Source organism: Gastrolobium bilobum, unplaced genomic scaffold (assembly GCF_033153095.1).
Source record: "Gastrolobium bilobum isolate Gb01-03AN ecotype WA unplaced genomic scaffold, APGP_CSIRO_Gbil_v1 utg1221, whole genome shotgun sequence".
Lineage (NCBI taxonomy): Eukaryota > Viridiplantae > Streptophyta > Magnoliopsida > Fabales > Fabaceae > Gastrolobium > Gastrolobium bilobum.
The window spans coordinates 141,089-167,871 of NW_026897257.1; the positions used below are offsets into that span (position 1 = coordinate 141,089).

A 26,783-nucleotide genomic window follows, 5' to 3' on the forward strand; every position below is an offset into this window, starting at 1 on the left:
CTCTAACCCATTACGCTACCTAACCACAGCCGCACACCAAACCCACCCTCATCATATTTCCTAATCTCTCTTCCTCTAAGCCGTGAATCATTTTTCTGAAAGACCCACACAAACCACCAGCCACTCAAATCAAAGTCCAAGTGTGATTATTGTAACCATCTGTGACCACACAGCTTGCTTTAGCCATTATTCTAGAAGCCATACACCAACAGAATAGTGATGTGGATGCTGTTACGAGTGCGGAGCGAAATTGCATTTGGAATATCTGATGCGATTGTGGAACGATTGGGGACCACTGGTGTGTAACGCGCAAGGAGCGCGTGTATACCTGCTGAGCTGGAGAGGAAAATCGCGCAAAGAAGGAAAGGAACCCTATAAAAAGGGAAAGAGGAGTGAGTCAAAGCGTCCCTTCTTCCCATTCCTGATTCTGATTTATCGTTTTTTCAGTTCTTGCTTTCTGCACCATTTTTATTTTCTTTTAATTTTTATTTTGTAATGAGATTCTGGTTCATCTGATGAACTTGATACATGCATTTACAGCACTAAAATTGCTGGTTGTTAGGCTAGTGCTGTAAATTATTTTCTAGCATTTCTTGTTTGTAATTTCTTTATTTCTGTTACTGTGTGTAAGCCTCACCCATATGGATAGTGGCTAACTTTTTAGAGGTTGGGTTTTGGTGATACCCAAACCTCAGTGCTTGTTAGATCTTTGATTTTCTGGTTTTAATTGTTATATCTCAGTTGTTTAATGTTGTTTCTAATGTTTAAAATTATCTGCATTTTGGCCAAATGTCAGATGTTTGGTTAGGATTTAGTTGTTGAGAAACAATTAATTCTGGATTCTGCATTAGACACATGGACTTAGATGAGAAATCATCTAAGGGATCTCAATTCAGAAATGAATGAGTACTCATGTAATATTGGACCTGAATCTCAAGAGTCCTAATCCCACTTGGCATAGAGATATGGAAGTGGGCAACTTTGGGATAAAATAATTTTTAAGAGATTAAAAATTAACAATACAGCCCTGTTAACTGAGAATCTTAGAATGAGCTTTTTGTTAATCAAATTATTTTTCAAGCACTGTGGGGAAGGAGAACCAGAACTCAACCCACCTTTTTAAACATCTTTATCAATTCAGATTTTTCAATTTCCTTTGTTATTTCATAGTTCAATCTGTATTCTGTTTTCAAAATTTTTGTCACATCTGTCATTTAAGTTGCTTAATTCTTCATTCTTATTTTATAACTTAGGAAAGTAATTCAGAAAATTTTAAAAGAAAAGTGAACAGTAGTGTTTTAGGTCCATTCTAAATTATTTTTACTTTACAATTTTATTTCTTTTATTTTCAAATAGTAACTCAATTTTAAGCAATTACAAATTTTAGTCATTTCAAAACGCCAACGATCCTTGTGGGAACGATAACTGGGACTTATAACAGCCCTATATTACTTGTTGTCGCGTATACTTGCGCGCATTACTTGCACAACTGTTAGCAAGATCACTGATATTAAACCTCCTCAACCTGTAGAAAACCAGTGAACAGTTGAAAACTGGTACCGGATTTTTGAATTTTTATGCAAATTATATTAAAATTGCAAGCAACTTTATTGGCATGGTACAAGTACAACTACTATTATATTTATTATATATTAATATATAAATTCAATTCAATTAGTTCAACCAGACCCATTAACCTAAAGCCTTCAACCACTGATCCGGTATAATAACATTGATGAATAAAGAGGCTTCGCAAAGAGCGTCTAATTGTAATTCACAGTTCGAGTCCAAGCATTCTCCGAAGCTATGCCAAGGCTTGAGCCATCATGGAACGATTAGAGAGCTGCTGCTCATAAAGACCACGGAATATCTTGTATTTTGCATCATGGTATCTTTTGACCTTTGGATCATTAGATGGATGAATTACCTGCCAAAATTCATGCACTTTATTAGCCGTTCAGGTAAAACTAGGAGGAGCAGAGTCTTGTTTCATTAACTGAATTACTGAAACACCTAGCCGGTAGAGACAATAATGAGGGGAAGGGCATTAAAAGGAAAATCTGGCTGCAATTGAAATTTAATAGCTCAGCACTCACCCATTCAACTTTGTATTGTTAATAAGATAAGATGCATACAACGTGATTAAAGCAGCCTCTAACCGCTTCGTGGCATCTTTGCAAGACTACCGAGTATAACAAATGACATCTGTTTTTCTAACAAGTAACTAGGAATAGGAAGTATCACAACCAAAACTATTTAAAGGATATGCTTCACACAAAAATGCAAAATTGGCAATAGTTTCATAAGGAATTTGACCTAGAGATATAATGTACGTGCGGAATATTAACAAATGATTATTTCTAAAATATTTTTTCCCACGGTGATATAGTATAATTTGAACTGAAACTATGTTATTTATGCTAATTTGACAACCCATTTCGGTTCCTAATACTTCCACCTTCAGTATCAATTTACTGCAAATGTTGATGACACGGCATTAAGAATTATTTGGAAGTAGCATCCTTGCACATAACTTTATGAAATCGACCTTAATTTCTAATCTGAAAATAAAAGATTCGAAATAGAAAGGAAGGCATCCACACCTGACCAGCTGCATTCAGGGCTTTCATGGCCTCCCTTAGGCTATGATATTTCCTTGTAGCAACAGCACCCAGAATAGCCGCACCCAAGAGCACAGATTTACTCTCCCTTGGAAGAATTATTGGGTAACCTGGGAAAATTATAAACGTGGTCCATTATTTTTAAAAAATCAAATATAAATAAAGCTAAAATGACCATCCATGTCATTCCTTATCATTTGGATGCACAGGAAGTTCAACCACAAATTATAAATTTCAACCTAGTTTTTGCAGCGGACCATAAGATCCCAAATATTAGAGTAAATGACAGAGTTTGAGATACTAGCAGGGGTGTTCAAAATCCAAACTAAGGTGGGTAAACCAGCCAAAGTTTGGTTTGTTTTCTTTACCCCTCCCTAGCCAAAAAAAGAAAAGAAAAAGAAAACAACAACAACATAAGGTTTGGTCCATGCTTTAACCATACTGTGTATACATATAAAACACATAATATTATATACAAACACTTTAGATTTTACATATATTACATGCAAGATTGAAGTTCTTGACTCATGATCTTGCTTTTCAATTATTGGATTATTGCACTTTGTTTTTGTTATTTTAATTTATTTATCATTGAACAAGAAAAAAATTTGAAACTGAATTATATACTATTGCTATTATAATTGCTGTTATTTCACCTTTTGGTTTCTACTGACTTGAAACACCAAAAACACATGGTTTGGAAACAAACCAAACTTTGAATTGTGGATTGATTTGTAAAGTACATAGAGTGATGTATGATTTGTTTCAAGGTTGACCATCAAACCAAACTAGATTGGACTGTGACTCAGTGAGCAACCCGAGATACCAGCATAGTCTCGTTCATATTTTAAAACTGGAGCATACTTCATGTCATTCTTTGTACTGGAAAATGTTCATATAGAATATGTAACATAAAGATATGAGTATATGTGTGCATGCATATACACATGCTCCCCATCCCTGTCCCCCTCCTCAACACATACCAATAATATCAGCATGTTCCTGAATGAAGATACGGTTCTTAGATAGGCCACCACATGCAAGTAGTGTGTCGATCTGCAAGCAAAGGTAGAACAATCATGATAATAAAAGCCATCAAAATAATCAAGAGTAATGACTTGGCAACATAACAGGGCTATACAACAATTATACAAACAATTTTTAGCTACTTTTAAGGATACATTACCTTAATGATGTTAGTAACCAGAATACGAGAGATGATCCTAGAGGACAGATGTAGACCAATTGTCTCATGGGCCAAAGGTTTGGAGGGTGTACACAAGAAGGCCAAAGAAAGTGGTTGAGGTGGCAGGGTCTAGTGAGGGTTACTGAGCAGCATCCAGCAGGTGCAGTGAAATGAGAATGATTATTTAGGGGAGGTTAGTTAGAGAAGAGAGTATGTGAATTATTATTCTCTTGTTCAGCAGTAAGCTGAGGGCAGAGGTATACTCTCTTTAGCAGTTTTGCTCTAGGACAGCACATATCAACAGTGTTCCACATATCATGTGCCCATATAGTTAAAAATTACAAAAAAGTTAAAAAATACAGTTGCAACCATAATATATTGTCATTTATTGCTTGTTAAACGTCATCATTATTTTTTTGGCTCTAATAAACAATCCCCACCTTAAAGTATGACATATGCTAGTACAACAACTTTATAGTAAGATGCCTCTCAGCGATGTAGGTGTAAACATGAAATGGATGTTAAAAGAACTAGTAATAACCTCAAATATTTGTGAGAGCATTGTGCATCCTTACTTTGTAACCATGGGCATTGCAATGCTCTACAATGTGCCGTGTGCCATACGCAATGCCTTGCACAGTTGCCAGGTATAGAAGAGCCAACTGCTCGTCACTGGTGTCAAGTGTCAAACCAGAGATAACTCCTTTTGCTTTTGGGTCTGCAATGGGAGACCTGGGCGATACATAGTGTTAGAAATAATATTAGTTTTATTATTATTAGTTTAATATTCTAGAAGGTTATTTGGGCTTAGCCCATTAGGTCATTTAACCTCTTTAAATAGAGGACTCTTGTACAGCATTATTCACAATACAATACAATACATTCATCCTTTTCAACTTGGTACCAGAGCTTGTGTTCTGGGAATCCTGCTTCCGCATATCGTGCCGTGCATCATACCGGCAACCATCCTTTCACACCTAATCCTTATTTAGTCACAAATTTTTTGTCCTCAACCTCGTATCATCAGGAAAAAGATCGTCAGCCTCCGTTCATCGCCGGAAACCGCCACAAAACCACCGTCCGCCACTGTTCACCGCCGTCAGATTGCTTTTCCGGCGACTTTTCCGACCAACCACCACGCGATCAGGAGCGGCTCAGGGAGGCGACCCCGTTTGTCCAAGCCGCGTGTTGATCAGAGCATCCACGCGCCGGTGGAAGTCTCCGGCGGCCGAACCACTGTTCCGGCGCGTGAGCCACCGTCTGGCCACCGTTCCAGGCCGGACCACCACCATCTTGCTCGCCTCCTCACCCTCTTTCCAGATCTGGTCTCCGTTCGTTATGGGTCCCATCCGTTTGAAAGATATCAGTGAAAAACCCGTTGTTTGGACACTTTTGTGCAACGTTTTTGCGCGATTTCTCTCTTTCTTGTAGTTCTTTGCTATTTTCTGGTCATCTCCTTTTATTTTGTGATGGAGGGCTCAAATAATGCGTCCAAAAACACGACTAGCATCATCTCCGGTACTACCCCATCTCCATTCTTTTCTCGGGCCGGTGATTCCAATTGGAACAGTGGACGCGGTCGCAGACGTGGCCGCAGACAGAGGCCTCGTTGCAATTATTGCCAGAATCTTGGGCATTTTGAAGAACGTTGCTATAGGAAGTACCCTCATTTGAAGCCACCGACTACCAACTTTGCTCAAACTGATGCTACGCCACCTTCAACTGGATTAGTAACTCTTTCAAGTGCCGACTATGAGGCACTTCTCAAGAAGGTTTCTTCTCAGCATCCTACTCAAGACACTGGTAATCATGTTGCTTGTTTTTATCAATCATCTCTTGGACCCTGGATAATAGACTCAGGTGCTACTCATCATCTTTGTGGTAATAAAGATCTCTTCACTTCACTTTCTTATTCTAATAACCTACCCCCTGTCACTCTTGCTGATGGCACTAAGGCTCCTGCTCGTGGAATTGGGGAAGCCAACCCAACTCCCTTTTTAACTTTGAATTCTGTTTATTATATACCTGGCATTCCTTTTAATTTAATCTCTGTTAGCCAGTTGATTCATTCTCTTTCATGTACTATTACCTTCTCTAAACAATCCTTTTCTATGCAAGATTCGGGTACGGGGAAGACGATTGGAGCAGGCGTTGAGTCACGAGGTCTCTACTATCTGATTGCACCACCTTCTCCAGTAGCTTGTTCTCTCACAGAGTCTCCTGAGCTAATTCACAGCCGTCTGGGTCATCCAAACCTCTCCAAGCTTCAGCATATGGTTCCCTTTTTATCCAATCTTAAGTCTTTAAATTGTCATTCTTGTCAGCAAGGAAAACACACTCGCTCCTCCTTTGCTAATAGAGTCAATAAAAGAGCTGATGCTCCTTTTTCTATTGTTCATTCTGATATTTGGAGTCCGAGTCGAACAACGTCTATTTTGGGTTTTCAGTATTTTGTCACCTTTATTGATGATTTCTCTCGTTGCACTTGGGTTTATTTAATGAAAAAACGTTCTGAATTATTTTCAATTTATCAAAAAATTTGTGCTGAGATAAATACTCAATTTGGTGCTTCTATTCAAATTTTGCACAGTGATAATGCAAAAGAATATGTGTCTCTTGAGTTTTCTAATTTTTTGGAGAAACGTGGGACGTTACACCAGACCAGTTGTCCACACACTCCACAACAAAATAGAGTGGCCGAACGTAAGAATCGACATCTGGTTGAAACTGCTCGTACCCTACTAATTCATATGAATGTTCCACTTCGTTTTTGGGCAGATGCTATACTCACCTCTTGCTTTCTCATCAATCGCATGCCCTCTTCCGTGCTCAATAACGAAGTTCCTCATCGTGTTTTATTTTCAGGAGCACCTTCCTATCCTCTACCTCCACATGTATTTGGATGTACCTGCTTTGTTCATGATCTTACTCCAGGAAAAGATAAATTAACATCCAAAGCCTTCAAGTGTATTTTTCTTGGATATACTCGTTTTCAAAAAGGGTATCGTTGCTACTCTCCTGATCTCAAGCGTTATATTGTCTCGGCTGATGTCACTTTCCTTGATCAACAACATTTTTATTCTATCCCATCTCAGATAACACAAGTTGATCAAGTTCTTCTTGTTCCTTGTCTTGATTTGTCTTTACCAGTTGCAGGAGACTCTATCCCAGGGGAGCAACCCCTTGCCTCCATCCCTGAGGACCGTCCTTTTCTCACCTATCAGCGTCGTTAGCCTGCGCCTCCAGCAGATTTGACCCTTACTGACTCACCACCTGCTGCTGTCGACTCTTCCCCTCCGGATCCTCTATCAGAGACTACTCTCATTGCCCTTCGCAAAGGTATTCGATCCACTCGTAACCCTCATCCACTTTATAGTTTCTTGAGTTATGACAGACTTTCTTCACCACATTTTACTTTTGTTTCTAGTATTTCGTCTATTTCTATTCCTAAAACCACAGGTGAAGCACTCTCTCATCCGGGTTGGCGTCAAGCAATGATTGATGAAATGCAAGCACTTCACTCCAATGGCACATGGGATCTTGTTCATGCTACTCCTGGAAAGTCAGTTGTCGGTTGTCGATGGGTATTCACTGTCAAAGTTGGTCCTGATGGCACTATTGATCGCCTCAAAGCTCGTTTGGTGGCCAAGGGATACACTCAGATATTTGGTCTTGACTATGGGGATACTTTTTCTCCTGTTGCCAAGATGGCATCTGTTCGCCTATATCTTGCACTTGCTGCCATTCATCAGTGACCTCTTCTACAACTTGATATCAAAAATGCATTCTTACATGGTGACTTGCAAGATGAAGTATATATGGAGCAACCACCAGGTTTTGTTGCTCAGGGGGAGAGTTCTGGCATGGTATGCAAGCTTCGTAAATATTTATATGGCCTGAAGCAATCTCCTCGGGCCTGGTTTGCTTCAGTTCCGCTGTTCAATCCTTCGGTTTAACCCGAAGTCAAGCGGATCATTCTGTCTTCTATCGGCATAGCTCTTCTGGCCAGTGCATCTATCTCCTGGTCTATGTTGATGACATCATTATTACTGGCAGCGATCAAGCTGGGATTGATCAGTTAAAGAAGTACTTATTCAATCAGTTTCAGACCAAAGATCTTGGCAGACTTCGATATTTCTTAGGAATCGAAGTAGCACAATCTAGGAAGGGCATTTCCATTTGTCAGAGGAAGCATGCACTGGATATCTTAGATGAGACTGGTATGTTGGGATGTAAACCCATTGATACACCTATGGATCCTAATATTAAGTTATTGCCTGGACAGGGGGAGCCATTGGCAGACCCTGGTCGTTACCGCCGACTAGTTGGAAAGTTGAACTATCTTACTGTGACAAGACCAGACATCTCTTTTTCAGTTAGTGTGGCAAGTCAATTCCTTGACTCTCCTTGTGACTCTCATTGTGATGCAGTTATCAGGATTCTTTGATATATCAAAAAAGCACCAGGAAGAGGTTTATTATACACTAATAAGGGGAGTGCAGAAGTTTCTAGCTATTCAGATGCTGACTGGGCAGGTTCTCCTTCAGACAGACGATCCACCTCCGGGTACTGTGTTCTCCTCGGAGGAAATTTGATCTCTTGGAAGAGTAAGAAGCAAACTGTGGTTGCCAGATCAAGTGCAGAGGCAGAATATCGGGCCATGGGAAATGCAACCTGTGAGCTCATCTGGCTAAAGCAATTGCTTAAGGAATTACATCTCTGTGAACAACGGCCCATGAAACTTATTTGTGACAATCAAGCCGCATTGCACATATCCTCTAACCCAGTCTTTCATGAGAGGACTAAACATATAGAAATTGACTGTCACTTTGTTAGAGAGAAGATTCAGTCAGGCGAGATCGAGACAGCATTTGTCAATTCCAGTGATCAACTTGCAGATGTTTTCACCAAGGCTCTTAGAGGTCCCCAGATCATATATGTAACAAGCTGGGTGCTTATGATATATACGCACCAGCTTGAGGGGGAGTGTTAGAAATAATATTAGTTTTATTATTATTAGTTTATTATTCTAGAAGGTTATTTGGGCTTAGCCCATTAGGTCATTTAACCTCTTTAAATAGAGGACTCTTGTACAGCATTATTCACAATACAATACAATACATTCATCCTTTTCAACTCATAGTGGCCTATTATTCGGAAGCCACTATGGCATATAACAAAGAGGAAAGTTGTCATTGGTCACTAAATACCTGTTCCCATGGAAGTCAGGAAGAACGTGTAAATCTTCAGTCAAGGCAGCAACAAAGGATTGGTTCTGCTTAATCATCGTTGTTTCCAAGAGCTTGTTCAGAAGCTCAAATACTGAAATCTCTGAAATATTAAAGCATAGAAAATTAGCCTTCTGAAGACATTCATAAACATAGGACTTAATAAAAATATTTGGTATATTTCAAACGAAGGAAAACCTTACTTTGGGAAGCAGCTCGATTTGCAAGGCGTGGAGAAGCAGCATGGTTTTCAATTATATGATCCAATAATGCACCAGTAGCACTCTGTCCCCCTTCAGTCAGCCAATATTCTGGTACCATTGCTGAAAGTTCAGGAAAAAAATGCATCACAACATAGCAGATGCAAGAGAAGCGATGATGAATGCTATAATAAATCTTAGATAAAATAGATGATGATGAAAATTAAAAAGGTTATCCTTTAGATGGTCCAGTCATATGTAACCTCCAATTTCAGTTACCTCCTTTTATGCCAATATCAATTTCCACAAAAAGGAACCAAACATAAGTAGCCACACAAATATCTTTACAGAGACACATACATGAATGATGTTAATGAGAATACAATCACAAAAGTATTTAAAAAAAAAAAAAAAAAAAACTCAATGTTAAAATGAGACTGATGGGCCTGTAGAGCCATTTCCACGTTGTTATAGGAGAAGGAAGACTACAAGCTCAGCCCAAAAAGGTAATGCAAGCCCAACCCAACAAAATAATGCTGATCAAGTCAATAAAAGGTTAGATATACGGGCAGGCCAGGAGGAAATTCGGATCACACAGGAGGATAAATTGGATCCAAGCCCAAGCAGCAATATTAATGTAAAAGAAGCAGTGATCCAAAGAATGGGTAAAGGGATGAAAGTGGTTATGAACTTATGCATAAAGAAGAGATGGACAGCTGGCAGATGCTGAATGGCATGGAGGAAATTGGGGAGCTAAGGAACGTGGCAGGAGTTAGTTATAGTGAGAGTGGGAGCAAGGGAAAGGTGTGAAAAAAATTATCCAATCACTTGGGGGAAGGAAGGGTTTTCTCTACCAACGGGTTTTGTTGTGTAGAGGGAGCTGTGAGTCTGAGAGTTGGTAATAGGAATAATAGTACGAGTCATGGTGTCTGTAATTTGTATCTCATGAGTGCAATGTACCTCTTGAGTAGAGTCTGTAATTACAGTGTCGTTGAGGCCTGTGATAGTTGAGTCTGGAGTCTTTTCTTATTTCAATGTGTATCCCTTTCAAAGTGTGGAAGGTTGGAGTCTGTGTTATTTCCTTTGTACTGATGGGAGTGACTTTGTTCATTTCCTTTGATGAATAAAATTGTTACCGAGGTATTTCAGATACTGTTAGATTTATTTTGATCTGGTTTGCTATTATATATTCAGTAAAAGGACTGTAGTTTAATTGAAACGAATAGGTACCAACAGAGACAAACATTCATCTCAAATAAATACCTTTCAGATCCAAGTTCCAACAAAAGGAAAATTTATTCGTGAATTTTTCAACCACAACCAAGCCACTTACAATTATTACCAAAAAGGAAAATTCCACTTCTCACTTTAAACTGCAATTTTCAACCATCTTGGTATTAACAACGTTTAAACTGCTTGAATTGTTATGGTAGGTACTCCACAAGATAATCCACTTACAATTATTACCAAAAAGGAAAATTCCACTTCTCACTTGAAACTGCAGTTTTCAACCATCTAGGTATTAATGTTTAAAGTTTAAACTGCGTGAAGCCATGAACTGCTATGGTAGGTACCCCAAAAGATAATTGACGAACCAAAATTATTTCAAATGTCTCTCAAGAAAAACATACAATGTCATCAGGAATTGAGATTTAATTCAAAAAATGGAGAAAATAGTATAGTGTACCTGACCAAAATGGCCCCCAAACCCCAGGTACGAACAATTTGCTCTGGGATACAGCCATATGGCATGTAGAAGTTCCACAAACTAACACCATACGATTGCAAATTGCTTCATTGTCATGTTCTGAGGATACATAAGTACTTTTAGTTAAGAAATACTACTGCTTTATCTGAATGACTTTCAATCACAAGTATAAGGTAAGTCATGACAACCTTCAGCTTCTGATGGTGGCACACTTTCAATTACCCCCACACCACCAGCATGAGCATCAATTAGTGATGTCCCAACAGGAATTCCTGGAACCAGACCCAGTTCCTGAAAATTTCAACCCAGCAGAAGTATTAAAACCAGCCAAAACATAGGAGTTTTTCACATCAAACTGAACCAATCTCCATAGGAGGAAGGTTGTGATCATTCTTCCCACTAAGTAGTACATGTTTACTTTGTTAATGAACCTCAAGGAAGCACTAGTTCAAACTTCAGCATAATGCATAATCATAGTACAAAATTTCTTGCCTTTGCTGCAGTAGGCGTAAGGCCAGAACCCAAAGGATGGCCCGGGAAAGCAACACTTCGTCCTGTTATTATGATTCACTATCAAGTTAAGCAGTGGGAAGACAGAAGTAGCAATGAAAGGCACAGGAAGCATATAATTAATCATAAGCTTACCAATGTTCAAACTTAATCATAACTAATCATATTGCACAATAACATTGTTTCTTCACATTGAACTTCCAAAGGGAGAAAAGAATTAAGTTCAATATCAAAGCTATGGTGGAATAACACAGTTTGCAGTTGCACCAAAATATTCCATTAGATTATTTCCTGAAAATTAAAATTTTCTAGATGAGTAATAAATTTTTTATATAATCCTGGTCAAAGAGGTTGTTATTTGCACACACACTTCCTATCCTATATTTAAAATTATGGACAGAGAAAACTCAGTTTCAAATAGGGAATACAAAAGCATATAACATTTATCCATTTTCCACTTCTGTCCAAGAACAAGTCATCAACTAAAACAGGAATTTTGCATTTTACTACAAGAACATCCACGACTCAAACTATCATAAAATTGAGCAATGACAAAAATAAAGCCACACAAATTTGTGTGTGTTTATGGACTTTGCATTCAGTACACATGGGCAGTCTAAAATCTTATCAATAATGAAAGTAAGTAGGCTATTAGATATGATATAAAACTATTCATATGCTTTAGCATAACAACTTAAGCTTTTGTCAGAGTAGGTTCTTGACATGGTGTCAAAGTCTCTATGACCAAGACCAAGTAATGTAGAGTTCGATCCTTGTCACTCCCATTCTTCGAATATTAACTTTCAGCACAAGTTGGCCTATTTTCCACGCATCAAGCCCAAAAGGCACTTGCATAAGGGGACAGTGCTAGAAATGTAATAAAAAAATCATTCATATACCTTCACCTAGTAGTTTAAGCTTTTGAAATAGCTAATTCTTAACAAGGTCAATGTTAATTAGATGAATACCTATCTTAGCATGATGTCCTTCAACAAGATCACCCAAACCAATTTCCTCCCAAAAGTCATCATCCCACCCACAAGCTTCCATATCTCGGGAGTCTTTATCATTGATATGCTGCATGTGTGCATGACCAAGATATGTCCATTTACAAACTGTGGTGCACAGACTGCGAGTATCATCTCCAGTTGCCCTAAAAGTTACCAGAAATTAATCCAAGTGAAGTTCCACTAGACTCGAACATCAAACTGATCTTGGACATCAAGAAGATTTCATCAACACAGAGTACCTGTATGACAACCAATCACTCAAGTCCATCCACCTGAAAACCATAGACCAAGATTCTTGCAAATTTTCTTTAACCCATAGAAGCTGAAAAGTTAGATTGCATTAGTAAAAATTTGAGAAATCCATAATTGAATAAATAAAAAAGTGTATCATACTCAAAAATATAAATGAAATAATAATACAGCAGCTGTATTGTGCAGAACCTAACCAGTTCAATAGTTTCAAAAGGTAAATCTTTGGTAATATAACTTTTCCAATAAACGAGTTTATGTAGGAAATCAGGATTCAAATATTTCCGTTTTTATTTCCTATTGATTATGATTGATTGATTGATTAGGATTGATTAGTCATCACTGAGTCATTCTTAGAGATTCTTTCGTGTATAAATACTCCTTATGTAATTTATTCAAATCAATACAAAGAAATACAAAATTCTTTATGGTATCAAAGCGGGTTCGTTCCTACCTTAAATCAGCCATCTTCAAGGCTGAAATACCGTCCAAACATCATCAAAAACACCTCCTCAATTCTGTCCAAACCCAAAAACCTTATCTACAGACCTCCAATCAAGAAAGTGAAGTGACCATTCGACTTAGAAGGCTCCGACGAGTTGACCGCCACTGGACCCATCGCTGTCAGCCACCACACGCGCCGTCACACGTGCGGCCAGCCTCCGGCGCGTGAGCTCCACGCGCCACCTTCCCGGCGTATTTTTCCGCCGCGACTTGCACAGAACCTCTCACCGGCGTCTCCCCTTCCTGTTCCAGAGGTCAGATCAAAAAAAAAAAAAAAACTTGATTTTTTTCATCCACGGTCAAATCCTCTCTTCCTTCATGCCTTCCTCAGAGCGTTCTTCTGCTTCCTCATCTGTTCCCAATACTCCGTCCTCTGGAGACAACTTAAGTATGCAGATTACTAGTCACCGGTTGAACGGTAAAAAATTTCTGTAATGGTTTCAATCTGTTAAGTTGGTGATCCGGGCAAAAGGAAAGATGGGTTATCTTGAGGGAAAAATTAAGAAACTTGCTGAGGATTCTCCTGATTATGGAAATTGAGAGATTAATAATTCCTTGGTAATGGCATGGCTGACTAATTCCATGGAACCACATATTGGCCAAACCTATTTGTTCTTCGATACTGCCAAGGAGATTTGGGATGTTGTTTAACAAAATTATTCAGATCTGGAGAATACCTATCAAGTCTTTGAACTGAGAAATAAGTTGAGATACTTTCGTCAAAGGGGTATGACTATTACTGAATATTTTACTGCACTAACAAATTTATGGCAGGAATTGGATCTTTATTATGCATCCGATCTTAAAGGATTGGAAGCGAATACCCAGTTTAAAAAACACTTGGAGAAGGAACGACTTTATGACTTCCTTGCTGGCCTCAACCGAGATCTTGATGAGGTTCGTGGTCCAATATTGGGGCAACGACCGTTACCCTCACTTGCTAATGCCTTTGCTGAAGTTGGTAGAGAAGCAAGTAGACGGAGAGTTATGCTAGGAGAAAATGAGTCAATTGATAAGTCTTATAATATGTCTGCATTGGCTGCCAAACGTACCATTGACCGTTCCTCTGGAGAATCAAAACGGGATGGTCGTCCATGGTGCACCCACTGCAATAAAATTGGTCATACCCGTGAGAAATGTTGGGAAATCCACGGGAAACCTGCAAATTGGAAGCCAAAAAGACCGAATAAAGGTCGTGCATATCAGGTCTCTACTGATGACAAGGTTGATGAGCCTCATGCATCCTCTGAGTCTGATGATGTCTTTCTTAGCAAAACTCAGTTTGAACAACTTCAGAAACTTCTGACTCAACCTCCTAAGGCCACTAGTAATGTGGCCCAGCAAGGTACAGCTTTCCATGTTGATACTCAAAATCATTGGATCCTTGATTCTGGAGCCTCTGACCATATGACAGGTAATCCGAGCTTGTTCTATTTATACACTCCATACTCTGAACCCTCTCGGGTCAAGATCGCCGATGGCAGTTTTTCCCAGATTGCAGGACACGGAACCATTAAACTTTCTGAGCTGATTAATTTAACATCAGTTCTTTATGTTCCTTCTTATTAGCGTAGCTTTCTGCTATAGGTCTCATTGTATTAGACTCTAGCTTATATAAATGTGTTAGTGTACTTCTGAGTTAGTTAGAGTGTGACAGTTGTAAGCTAAGTGTGTGACAGCTGTAAGCTTCAATGCTGAGTCATCAGTTTGTAGTTTGTATATATATCATCTTGTATCTGAAACGTATTGTAACTTTTCATTCTTCAATAATACAAATGGGTTCTTTTCAGATTACTCTCTTCTCTCTCTCTCTCTCAGATCTTCTTCTCTCTTCTTCATGCAACTCTCAGATTTCTAATATGGTATCAGAGCTCTCTTTCTGAGGGCCTGATCCAGTTAGAACTCCACTATGTCTTCCGCTTCCGACTCTGATTCAAACGCATCTGACTCGAATCAACCACATTCCAGATCTAAATCTCAGAATCAACGATCTTCCAGATCTACTTCCTCATCAATGAAGATCAAGACAACTTCTCTGTTTAACCTTCAGATCTCTGCCAAACTGACAGAAGATAACTACCTTTTTTGGAATCAAATTATCGAACCGGTAATCACATCACATCAGTTGCATCATTTTCTTGTTAATCCAAAAATTCCTCTTAAATTTGATTCAGACGAAGATCAAGAGAGTGATCAATTGAGCTCAGAATATATTGCATGGCTTAATCAAGATCAGATGTTACTTACATGGCTTCTGTCAACAATTTCTGAATCTATTGTCAATGATATCTTACCTGTTAAGCATTCTTTTGAGGCCTGGAATAATATTCATAAGCTGTTTCATGGAGTTATGAAATCTCGTGCTCGTCAACTCAGATCTGAGTTGAAAACGATAAAGAAAGGCTCAAAGTCCATCAAGGAATACTTAGCACGCATCAAAACTCTTTGTGATTCGCTGAAATCGATTGGAAAGCCTATATCAGTTGAGGAGCACACTGAAACTATTCTTGAAGGCTTACCATCAGAATATACTCCGTTTGTTATGATGATACACGGACGTGAGCGTGATTGCTCTGTTGCATATCTAACAGTGGAGCTAATGGCTCATGAACAACTTCTAGTCAAGCAAAATGATAATCTCCTAACTGAAGGAATAGCTGTGAACCTCACCCAACGTTCTCCAAGTTCGCTCCAGGAAGTTACTAACGAAGAAGACGACTCTGTTTCTGAAACCAGAAAACAAAGTCGAACAGAGCAATTTTCACAGCCTGCTTTTCCTTCCTCCAATGCTTATACTAATCAAAACAGAGGTCGTGGACGCTCTTTTACACGCTACAATCGAGGAAGAGGACGTGGAAACAGAGCTAATGTTCACTGCCAGTTATGTTTCAAGTTTGGCCATGATGTCACTACCTGTTGGCACCGGTTTGATGAAAACTTTGTGCGTAGCTTGCCACCTCCACAACATGTGCCATATTCTCAGTTCTTTCAACAGCAGCAACCTCAAAACACACGATCATTTCAGTATGTCAGGCCTTCAAATCAGCAACATGCCTTTTCAAATCAGCAACATGCCTTTGTTACTGCACAACAAGGATTGTTACCTACTCCAAATACCATACCAATGATGGAGTGGTTGCCAGACTCTGGTGCATCTAGCCATGTAACTGGAGGAGCACAAAACATCTTTCACAGCCAACAGCTAAATGGTTCAGACCAAGTTTTGATAGGAAACGGTCAAGGTTTGCCTATTACAGCCATAGGATCCTCTTCTTTTCTTTCTCCTCTTGATGCTACCACTTGTTTACATCTAAACAATTTATTGTTGGTTCCTTCTATTACTAATAATTTGATCAGTGTGAGTAAATTTGCTAGAGACAACTCAGTCTTCTTTGAATTTCATCCTAATGTCTGTTATGTCAAATCTCAGGTTTCACATAAAGTCTTTCTTCAAGGAACTGTAGGAGCTGATGGTCTCTATCGTTTCTCTGACATTCATTTTACTTCACAAACTGATCCAGTGACCAGTAATAGTTGTCCTCCAATTTCGTGCCTGTCTACAGTTACTGATTCTTGTAATTCTCAGTCTGATCGTGCTCCAGTTTACAGTAGTGTTGATTGTAAAAATAGTTGTGTCAACACTGAAAATAGGACATTGTGGCACTGTCGTTTAGGACATCCACACTTTGATTATCTCAAAAATGTATTGAAAACTTGCAATATTCCTTTAAGTAATAAAGTAGCTGGAGAATTATGCTCTTCTTGTTGTGTTGCAAAGGCTCATAGACTACCCTCATCACCTTTTACCTCTCACTATAAATTTCCTTTTGAATTGGTGTTCAGTGACTTATGGGGACCATCACCCTTTAAATCTACTCTTGGTAATAACTACTATATATCATTTGTTGATGCCTGCACATAGTATACTTGGATCTATCCACTTAAACAAAAATCTGATGCTATTTCCATTTTTAAACAGTTCCATGCAATGATTAAAAACCAATTTCAAACACCCCTTAAGTCATTTCAATCAGATTGGGGTGGGGAATTCAGAATTTTTACCCAATATCTAAAACTTCATGGGATCCATCATAGAGTCACTTGTCCTCATACTCATCACCAAAATGGTGTTGTTGAAAGAAAGCATAGGCATATTGTTGAAACAGGTCTTGCATTACTTGCACACTCTTCCCTTCCCATGATCTATTGGGACTATGCCTTTACCACAGCCACATATCTCATAAATAGATTGCCCTCTTCTTCTATTGATTTTACTGTTCCATAAAAATCCAGATTATACCTCCCTAAAAGTTTTTGGCTGTACATGTTTTCCTTTGCTTCGGCCTTATAATAAGTATAAACTGGAATATCGATCAAAGGAATGTGTGTTTCTTGGTTATTCTTCAAACCATAAAGGTTACTTGTGTCTTAGTCCTGATGGCAGAATTTACATATCCAAGGATGTACTCTTCAATGAACATAGATTTCCTTTTACCTCTTGGAAAAACAATACATCCTCTCCCACTTTACAACCCACCTCTACCTCTGTTCCCCTTACTATTCTTTCACCACATTTATCCTCTCCACCAAATGCCCCATTTCTGCCTCAGCCCTCTTCCCCATTACCCATACAGTCACTGCACACCAATGATTCTCCTCCTTCAAGTCAGCATACACCCCCCTCTCCTATTATTGAGATCAATCCCCTGTTAGACAACCCGTTGATGTCAGTCTGATTCCTTCTCCATCCTCTCCAGTTCACACTTCATCTAGTTCTTTATCTTCCACATCCTCACCTTCTGAGTATGTCCCATCTGGTTCCCTTCACACCTCTTCTCCTCCTCGTTCTATTATTACCAGGTCCAAAACTATGGCTAGAAATTTGGCTCTTCTCACTCATCTTGAAACAACTACAGTCAAACAGGCTCTCAATAGTCCTCATTGGTTAAAGGCTATAGAAATTGAATATGATGCTTTACAATCTAACAAAACTTGGTCTCTTGTTCCTTTACCTGTTGGCCGAGAAGCTGTTGGATGCAAATGGGTTTTTAAAGTAAAGGAAAATTCAGATGGCAGCCTTAACAAATATAAAGCAAGGTTGGTTGCTAAAGGGTTTCATCAAAGACCTGGTTTGGATTATACAGAAACTTTTTCCCCTGTCATCAAGCCTGTAATTGTTCGAACTATGCTCACAATTGCTCTTACCTATGGCTGGACACTAAGACAGCTAGACATCAACAATGCTTTCTTAAATGGAACTCTACAAGAAGAGGTGTACATGCAACAACCTCCTGGGTTTGAAAGTGATGACAAGTCCTTAGTTTGCAGACTACATAAATCCCTCTATGGTCTCAAACAAGCCCCAAGGGATTGGTTTGACAAACTCCAGGATACTTTGCTCTCATTTGGTTTTCAAGGCAGTAGATGTGATTCTTCTCTCTTCATTTATAATTCTGGTCCTCAACGCATTTATATGCTTGTTTATGTTGATGATATAATCATCACTGGGAATGATGACAACTTCATACAGTCCCTAATCTCTCGGCTCCATTCCATTTTCTCTCTCAAAGATTTGGGTGCCCTGGACTACTTTTTGGAAATTGAAGTCAGAAGACAGTCCCCTGGATCTCTCTTACTTACTCAAACAAAATACATTAGAGAACTTCTTCACAAAACTAATATGTTTGAAGTTAAGGCTATCTCCAGCCCCATGCCCTCTAGCTGCAAATTATCCAAGTTTGGCTTCGATTACTTTGAGGATCCTGGCTTATATCGATCAGTGGTTGGAGCTCTCCAATATGCTACCATTACAAGACCTGAAATCATTTTCTCAGTTAATAAAGTGTACCAGTTCATGAGCCAACCTCTTGTGGATCATTGGAAAATAGTCAAAAGAATTCTCAGATATCTCCAAGGTACTATATCCTTTGGTCTCTCTCTGACTGCAGCTCAAACACCTCACTTTGATGCTCTATTTCACTTGGCAGCCTTTTGTGATGTTGATTGGGGTAGTGATCCTGATGATAGGAGGTCTACCTCTGGTGCTTGTGTATTTCTAGGTCCAAATCTCATCTCTTGGTAGTCTAAGAAGCAGCCTCTTGTAGCAAGATCCACGGCTGAAGCTGAATACCGCAGCATGGCTTTAGTTTTCTCTGAAATTCTGTGGCTGCAATCATTATTCCAAGAATTGAATCTGCCTCTTTCTGTCCCTCAGGTTTACTGTGACAACCTGAGTGCTGTAGCACTTGCTCATAATCCCATTCTTCATGCTCGCACCAAGCATCTTGAGTTGGATCTTCATTTTGTACGTGAGAAGGTTTTACTCAAACAGATCACTGTTGCTCATGTCCCTGCTTCAGACCAGATAGCTGACATCTTTACTAAGTCATTCTCTCCAGATCCCTTTGCTCTTTTTCGTGCCAAACTCACAGTCCTGGATTCTGCCTTGCAGCTCCAGCCCTGATGAGTTTGTGGGGGAGTATTAGCGTAGCTTTCTGCTATAGGTCTCATTGTATTAGACTCTAGCTTATATAAATGTGTTAGTGTACTTCTGAGTTAGTTAGAGTGTGACAGCTGTAAGCTAAGTGTGTGACAGCTGTAAGCTTCAATGCTGAGTCATCAGTTTGTAGTTTGTATATATATCATCTTGTATCTGAGACGTATTGTAACTTTTCATTCTTCAATAATACAAATGGGTTCTTTTCAGATTACTCTCTTCTCTCTCTCTCTCTCAGATCTTCTTCTCTCTTCTTCATGCAACTCTCAGATTTCTAATACTTCTCTGGCTTGTAATCTCATCTCCATAAGCAAGTTGACTTCTGAGTTGCATTGTTTTGCTAAATTCTTTCCTCATGGTTGCTTTTCAGGAACAGGACTCGCAGAGGATGATTGGCAGTGCTAGAGAGGATGGTGGACTTTACTACTTTGAGGAGGATGTGACTCATGAAGTTGTTTTTGTGGAAAAAGACTCTATGTTTCCTTTTGATTCATGTAATGATGTTATGTTGTGGCATCGTAGGCTAGGCCATCCAAATTTTAACTATCTTCAAAAGTTGTTACCAAACTTATTTATTAATAAAAGTCCTAGTTTGTTTTCTTGTGATATTTGTCAACTTGCCAAGCATAATCGTGTTCATTATCCTTCTAAAGTTCACCATGATTCTTCCCCATTTTCTTTAATTCATAGTGACATATGGGGTCCAGCCCGTGTAAAGAATATTTCAGGTGCTCGATGGTTCATTACCTTCATTGATGACCATTCCCGAGTTTGTTGGGTATACCTTCTAAAGGACAAGTCAAATGCTGCATCCATTTTTAAAAGGTTTCATGCCATGGTTCAAACCCAATTCCAAGTTGCTATACAAATCTGCGTACAGATAATGGCAAAGAGTATTTTAACTCTATTCTTGGAGAATATCTTTCCCATCATGGCGTCCTTCACCAAAGCTAATGTCCTGACACACCCCAACAAAACGGAGTTGCGGAAAGAAAAAACCGACATCTTCTTGAAGTTGCTCGGGCTCTTATGTTCACCATGAGTGTTCCTAAATACCTTTGGGGGGAAGCTATTCTCACTGCTTCATATCTGATCAATCGAATGTCATCTCGCATTCTCAAATTTCAGTCTCCTCTTTCTAGTCTTTTCCGCACCTTCCCTTCCTTCCGAGGCGTCTCCTCCCTACCTCTCAAGTTATTTGGTTGTGTTGTATTTGTCCATATTCCCTCTCATCAATGATCTAAGCTTGATCCTAAGTCTCTCCGGTGTGTCTTTGTTGGTTATTCTCCTACTCAACATGGCTATAAGTGTTATTCTCCCTCTCTTCGTAAGGTCTTTGTCTCTATGGATGTCACCTTTTCTGAGACTCAACCTTTCTTTCCCTTGAATTCTCTTCAGGGGGAGTCTATAGGAGCAGATGAAGATCAGTCATGGGAACCTACTGATGCCCCAGTATTACCTCTACTATTGGAAAAAGGGGGAGCTACAGAATCCTCACCATCCGGAGCCTCCTCAAAGTGGGGACAAGTTTATAGCAGGCGAAAGCCTCCTCAAAGTGTAAATAACCCAGAGCCTCTACATTGCCAGGATTCTGAACCATGTTCTAGTTCAAGCACCCCAGCACTTGAGTGCCATGATAAAAATGATCTACACTTGCCTATTGCTCTCAGAAAAGGTACTCGATCTTGTACTACTCATCTTATTTCTAATCATATTTCATATGAAAAGTTGTCCCCAGGGTTCCGTGCTTTCAATACTATGTTGGATAGTACAAAGATACCGAGAAATATACATGAGGCTCTCGATGATCAAAAATGGAGGGATGCTGTCTTTGAAGAAATGAATGCTTTAGAAAAAAATGGAACTTGGGAGATAGTGACCCTACCAAAGGGAAAACAGGCAGTAGAATGCAAATGGGTGTTTACAATAAAATTCAATGCAGATAATAGCATCAACAGATACAAGGCAAGAGTGGTTGCAAAGGGGTTCACGCAAACTCATGGGATAGATTATCATGAGACTTTTGCTCCAGTTGCTAAAGTCAATACCATCCGAGTTCTCTTATCACTTGCTGCCAACCTAGATTGGCCTCTGCAACAGTTGGATGTGAAGAATGCATTTCTAAATGGTGACTTACATGAAGAAGTCTATATGGATCCTCCACCTGGTTTTGAAAAGGGAAATGGATCAGTGTGTAAACTAAAAAAGTCTCTATATGGGTTGAAACAGTCTCCTAGAGAATGGTTTGACAAATTCACACAAGCTGTCAAAAGAAGAGGCTTCATTCAAGCACAGACTGATCACACTCTCTTCCACAAACACTCTAAGGATGGTAAAATTGATATTCCTATTGTGTACGTAGATGACATAGTTCTTACAGGTGATGATATTGAGGAATTGAACTCCTTGAAGAAGTATCTAGCATCTCAGTTTGAATTAAAGGATCTTGGCACTCTCAAATATTTCCTTGGTATGGAAGTTGCTAGGAGCAAAACAGGCATCACTCTCACACAAAAGAAATATGTTCTAGATCTTTTGGTGGAAACTGGAATATTAGGGTGTAAGCCTGCTAAGACACCTGTGGAACCTAATACCAAGTTAGGTATTGAAGATGGGAATGAGGTGGATAAAGAACAATATCAAAGATTGGTTGGCAAACTAATTTACTTATCTCACACGCGTCCTGACATTGCCTTTGCGGTGAGTATGATTAGTCAGTTCATGCACTCACCCAAGGAGAAACATCTTAATGCAGTCTATAGGGTGCTCAGATACCTCAAGAACACTCCAGGAAGAGGATAATTCTTTAAAAAGGGGTATAAAAGGACGATTGAAGTCTACACTGATGCAGATTGGGCAGACTCATCAGTAGACAGGAGATCTACCTCAAGCTATTGCACCTATGTGTGGGGAAATCTTGTTACTTGGAGAAGCAAAAAGCAAACGGTGGTTGCAAGAAGTAGTGCTGAAGCAAAATTTCGAGCTTTAGCTCATGGAGTTTGTGAAGGAATCTGGTTGAGAAGACTTCTTCAAGAGTTGAAGATTTCATATTCCCTACCAATAAAACTATATTGTGACAACAAGGCAGCTATCAGCATTGCTCAAAATCCTGTGCATCATGATCGAACAAAGCACGTGGAAGTTGATCGCCACTTCATCAAAGAAAAATTAGATGATGGAAGTGTGCGTATGATGTATGTTCCTATGTTCCTTCCAAAGAGCAGACTGCAGAAATCCTTACAAAGGGCCTACACCGTCCAGCATTCGAAGACTTGATTGGCAAGTTGAGAATGATCAACATTTACCTCCCAACTTGAGGGGGAGTGTAGGAAATCAAGATTCAAATATTTCCGTTTTTATTTCCTATTAATTATGATTGATTAGTATTGATTATGATTGATTGATTAGTCATTGCTGAGTCAATCTTAGCGATTCTTTCTTGTATAAATACTCCTTATGTAATTTATTCAAATCAATACAAAGAAATACAAAATTATTTAGTTTATTTAACCACAATACTCCAAAAGTCAAAATAAGAATACAATGATACAAAAACAAGAGGATCAAGAAAACAAAAGCTTAAGGAGCACATACCATTTTTTGTGAAAGAATAATCAATTAATAGATAATCCTACAAATCCTGTGATGGGCCCATGAGGCCCTTTGAAAAGGTATATACTAGAAGGGAAAAAAAGGGCCCAATTGGGAGGAGAACAAAATAAAATGATAATAAAGGAAGATGAGACAGGGAGGTTAGTTATTGGAGATGCCACATGGCAAGCTATGAATGGAGAAGGGATAATGGGAAAAGCGTGGGGTGAAGATTCAATGGAGGAAAAGAAATGATGATATAAGGTGGTCACGGTGGGGTGAGGAGGCAGGCAATTTTCATTAAGCAAAATGGTGGTATAGCAACGGGGTGTGGTGCTCAGCAGCTAAGAGGGTCCTTGAGAGTATTGTGGGAAGACGGGTAACCAGGAGTGTAGCTCTCTGGTCTTGATTTTCTGTTTGTTTATTCCATTTGGTCTAGTCTTGTTTAGTTTCTTAATTAGCTCTTGTTATCGAGTCTGTGAGAAGTTGCCCTCCTCTGAGTTTCCATTAATAAAAATACTTTGTTCTGTTCTGATTTTTATTACTCTGGTACCATCATCCTATCAACTGTGTCTAGCTGGTTATCTACTCAGATTAACCATGATGTTCTAAACTTAATCCATTACAGATGAAAAGGCCCTATCTCAGTTGAAGATATGGTATTTAACACTTTCAGTGATCATTGCCATAAAAAGTTATATACCCATTTCCATAAGAAGTCTAAAATCACCATGTCCTTAAAAATTATAGAAAAAAAATAACATTTAAGGAGGAGAATATTTACAATTAAATTTAATAGACAGCATACTATGTACAATGTCCAGTAGTGAAATAATGGGATTAGTTCAGATGGTACCTTTGGTGGCTGCATTTCAGGTGAAACAGCTCCACCACAGTACTCCAATACAGGTGAGTTACAGGAATTGATTCTTTCAGCTTGTTCTACGGCTCTATGATCCATCCATACTATCACATTTCTTCTTGAATCACCACTCAAAGAAACCGAAACAGGTGAGCTGTCAGCATCCACCGCAACTGTTATAATTCATAAACAATTAGTTGCAGATACTTCACATAAAAACTAAATCATCCATGTTGAAAAGGAAAAAAGCATCAATTTTAAAAAATTTACATACCAAGAGAACAAGTAGCTGCAAATCCCATACCCTTTACTTCTGTAGGTGCAACTTTTGCTTGAGAGCAAGCTGCTTTTACAGCTGCACAAATTGCAAGCCATATATCTGTAGAGGATTGCTGTTTAGAACAAAAAGATGAATCTACATTATACAATATATATACATTAAAGCATTAACAATGGAAAACAACAACACATATCCAACTCAATAGGAACTAACTGGAAACTTCAAGACCATCCCTTCCCTGTTTGCAAGATCAACCTAATAGATTAGACAAGCAGCTGCTCCAATAGAAAATGAAGCAGATTTGCACTTGGAGATACTAGATTCCGACATGAAACTCTAGCCATCCCAGAAACTTCAGTATAGTATATATATTATAGCCTCACAGAGCACCAGACCCACTAATTTGGGACTGTTTATAAACCCCCCAATTGACCAATATGGTAGATTAGCCTCAGTTACCAATATATAGCAGACTAAACAAATCCTAACCAATTTCCCTTTAATTTTCACAACCAACTAACCATGGTATATTGGTATGGAATTCCTGCCCTAGTTAATTGGTGAACATATCATGTTTCCTGACCTAGTGGCTGTCATTGATTGCTATATGCCTATATCAGCAGCTTCAGGTAATCATTTGTATATACTGAAAGTCCATTTACTACAGAAAAAAAAAAAATTACCTCAACACAGGCACCGTCTTTCCATATCTGTATGGGGCTACTAGACGAACCAAGAAGCTTTCCTTTCTCATCAAACAGGCCTGTATTAGCATTACCAGTAAAAAGACCAGATCATTTAGACCAGTTTGTCACATCTAACAACGACTTAAAAGTTCATTAACTTGTACATACACTGCCTGCAGCACAATACTACGTAAACAATGTGAATTTAATAAAACCCTTCACTTCTATTCAAATCAAGGATGGCAAACAAGTAAAAATAGTAGCTATTTGCAGGAAAACAATCAGAAATGAATGGTAAAAGAAATAGAAATTTTGAAAAGAATTTATTAAAAAAAAATAAAATCAAGGTTGTTAAATGATAATTACGGTAATCTCGATAGCATAAATTGCAAGTGTCATAAATAAGCATGCAGCAAACCATCACGCCATAGCAACCGAAATAATACAAAAGAAGAAGAACAGCCAGAGAGACGCATATTAGAAAATGCACGTCATCGAAGATCTAATGAAATACATCATAATTTATTAATAATTCATTTCAACAGAAAAATCCAAACGAAAACTCAAGGAATATGAATAGGAACAGGATGTTAATGGCAGAAGTGGACCTGCACGAGCGCTGCCGGTGCCGACGTCGACGCCGAGGAAGACGGAGCGAGAAGGCTCGTCGGGAGAGGAAGAAGAGGCCATCTAGACGGAGACGTTGCGGCGATGGAATGGCTCTGTATCGGACCAAACTCTTCTTCAGCCAGATATTCACTATATCACCTTCTTAATTTTTTTGTCTCTATTTATCTATGTTTTGATTTGCTTTCACTATCAGATACTATCGTATTTCGATTATCGTCGTTCATAATTGTCTCTATTTATCTAGTTTCGAATACGAATAATCTCATCTCTCTCACTCTGTGTTGCCTTGTTTCTAACTTTCAATTCCTTCTCAAATTTGGAAATGGGAGGCTAGATCAGATTTTATTTTTTTCCCATATCAACGCAATTTGCTTCGAATTAAATATTTGTGGGGTTGTTAGTAACGAAATAATATTATTTAATTTTTTATAGAAAAAAATATTTATTATTTTAAATGTTAGTACTTAGTACCGTCTTTGATAAAATAACGTCTTAACAATTTTTTATATTTTTGTCGTTCTATAAAAGTAGGAAGAGAGAAAACATAATAAATCACCAATTTTGTGCCAAAAATATGTTGTTTTATTTAAAATAATATAAAATTGTGTTATTTAAAATGATAAATATTTTTCATTTTTTATAATATAGGATCAATTTTTTTATATAAATTTTTTTCTCTATCAAAATAAAAACTATTTTTTAATTATTTTATTACAATTTTGTGATTACTTGAAAGTGTTTTCTTTTTCATTATTTGAAAGTGTTTTCTTTTTCATTATTTGAAAGTGATTTTACCCAAAAAAAAATAAAGAAAGTGATTTTTAAATAATAATATTACTTGGACCTAAAAAAATTATATAACTGTCATAATTCTTATCATCATTATTTTTTTTTCTTCCTCCTTTTTCTATTTATTTGTATTAATAATTTATAAAAAAAATTGTAAATAATGTAAGGTAACCAGAAAAAAAAAATTGTGAGTCTCATTATATATGACTAACATTGCTATTTAAAGAGATTAG

At 38.4% G+C, this 26,783-nt stretch overlaps 1 protein-coding gene across 3 annotated transcripts; it reads right to left on the reverse strand.

The window, feature by feature from the left end:
• Positions 1-1,617: 1,617 nt before the first annotated feature.
• LOC133305345 (uncharacterized) lies at positions 1,618-26,042 on the reverse strand. 3 transcript variants are annotated; one of them, XM_061505536.1, is made up of 15 exons: positions 25,740-26,041; positions 25,129-25,208; positions 24,440-24,557; positions 24,160-24,338; positions 12,703-12,785; positions 12,422-12,606; positions 11,436-11,497; positions 11,132-11,234; positions 10,923-11,042; positions 9,239-9,358; positions 9,018-9,138; positions 4,383-4,539; positions 3,605-3,677; positions 2,604-2,731; positions 1,618-1,927 (listed from the first exon to the last, which is right to left on the reverse strand). In XM_061505536.1, the coding sequence occupies exons 1-15, from the start codon at positions 25,819-25,821 to the stop codon at positions 1,805-1,807; spliced, it is 1,734 nt and encodes a 577-aa protein (XP_061361520.1). In that variant the 5' UTR covers positions 25,822-26,041; the 3' UTR covers positions 1,618-1,804. The 3 variants fall into 3 exon arrangements, with proteins under 3 accessions (XP_061361520.1, XP_061361521.1, XP_061361522.1); XM_061505537.1 differs by lacking the exon at positions 25,740-26,041 and having other exon boundaries at positions 24,440-24,544; XM_061505538.1 differs by lacking the exons at positions 1,618-1,927; positions 2,604-2,731 and having other exon boundaries at positions 3,622-3,677; positions 4,349-4,539; positions 25,740-26,042.
• Between the last annotated feature and the right edge of the window lie 741 nt (positions 26,043-26,783).

What these genes read in the sequence shown, in the direction of transcription:
- LOC133305345 (XM_061505536.1), bottom strand. Translation starts at nt 25,821, where the DNA reads ATGGCCTCTTCTTCCTCTCCCGACGAGCCTTCTCGCTCCGTCTTCCTC. An exon ending in AGTGATTGGTTGTCATACAG is followed by an intron (nt 12,607 to 12,702) that starts GTACTCTGTGTT and finishes GGTAACTTTTAG; the next exon opens with GGCAACTGGAGATGATACTC. An exon ending in TTACGCCTACTGCAGCAAAG is followed by an intron (nt 11,235 to 11,435) that starts GCAAGAAATTTT and finishes TGAAATTTTCAG; the next exon opens with GAACTGGGTCTGGTTCCAGG.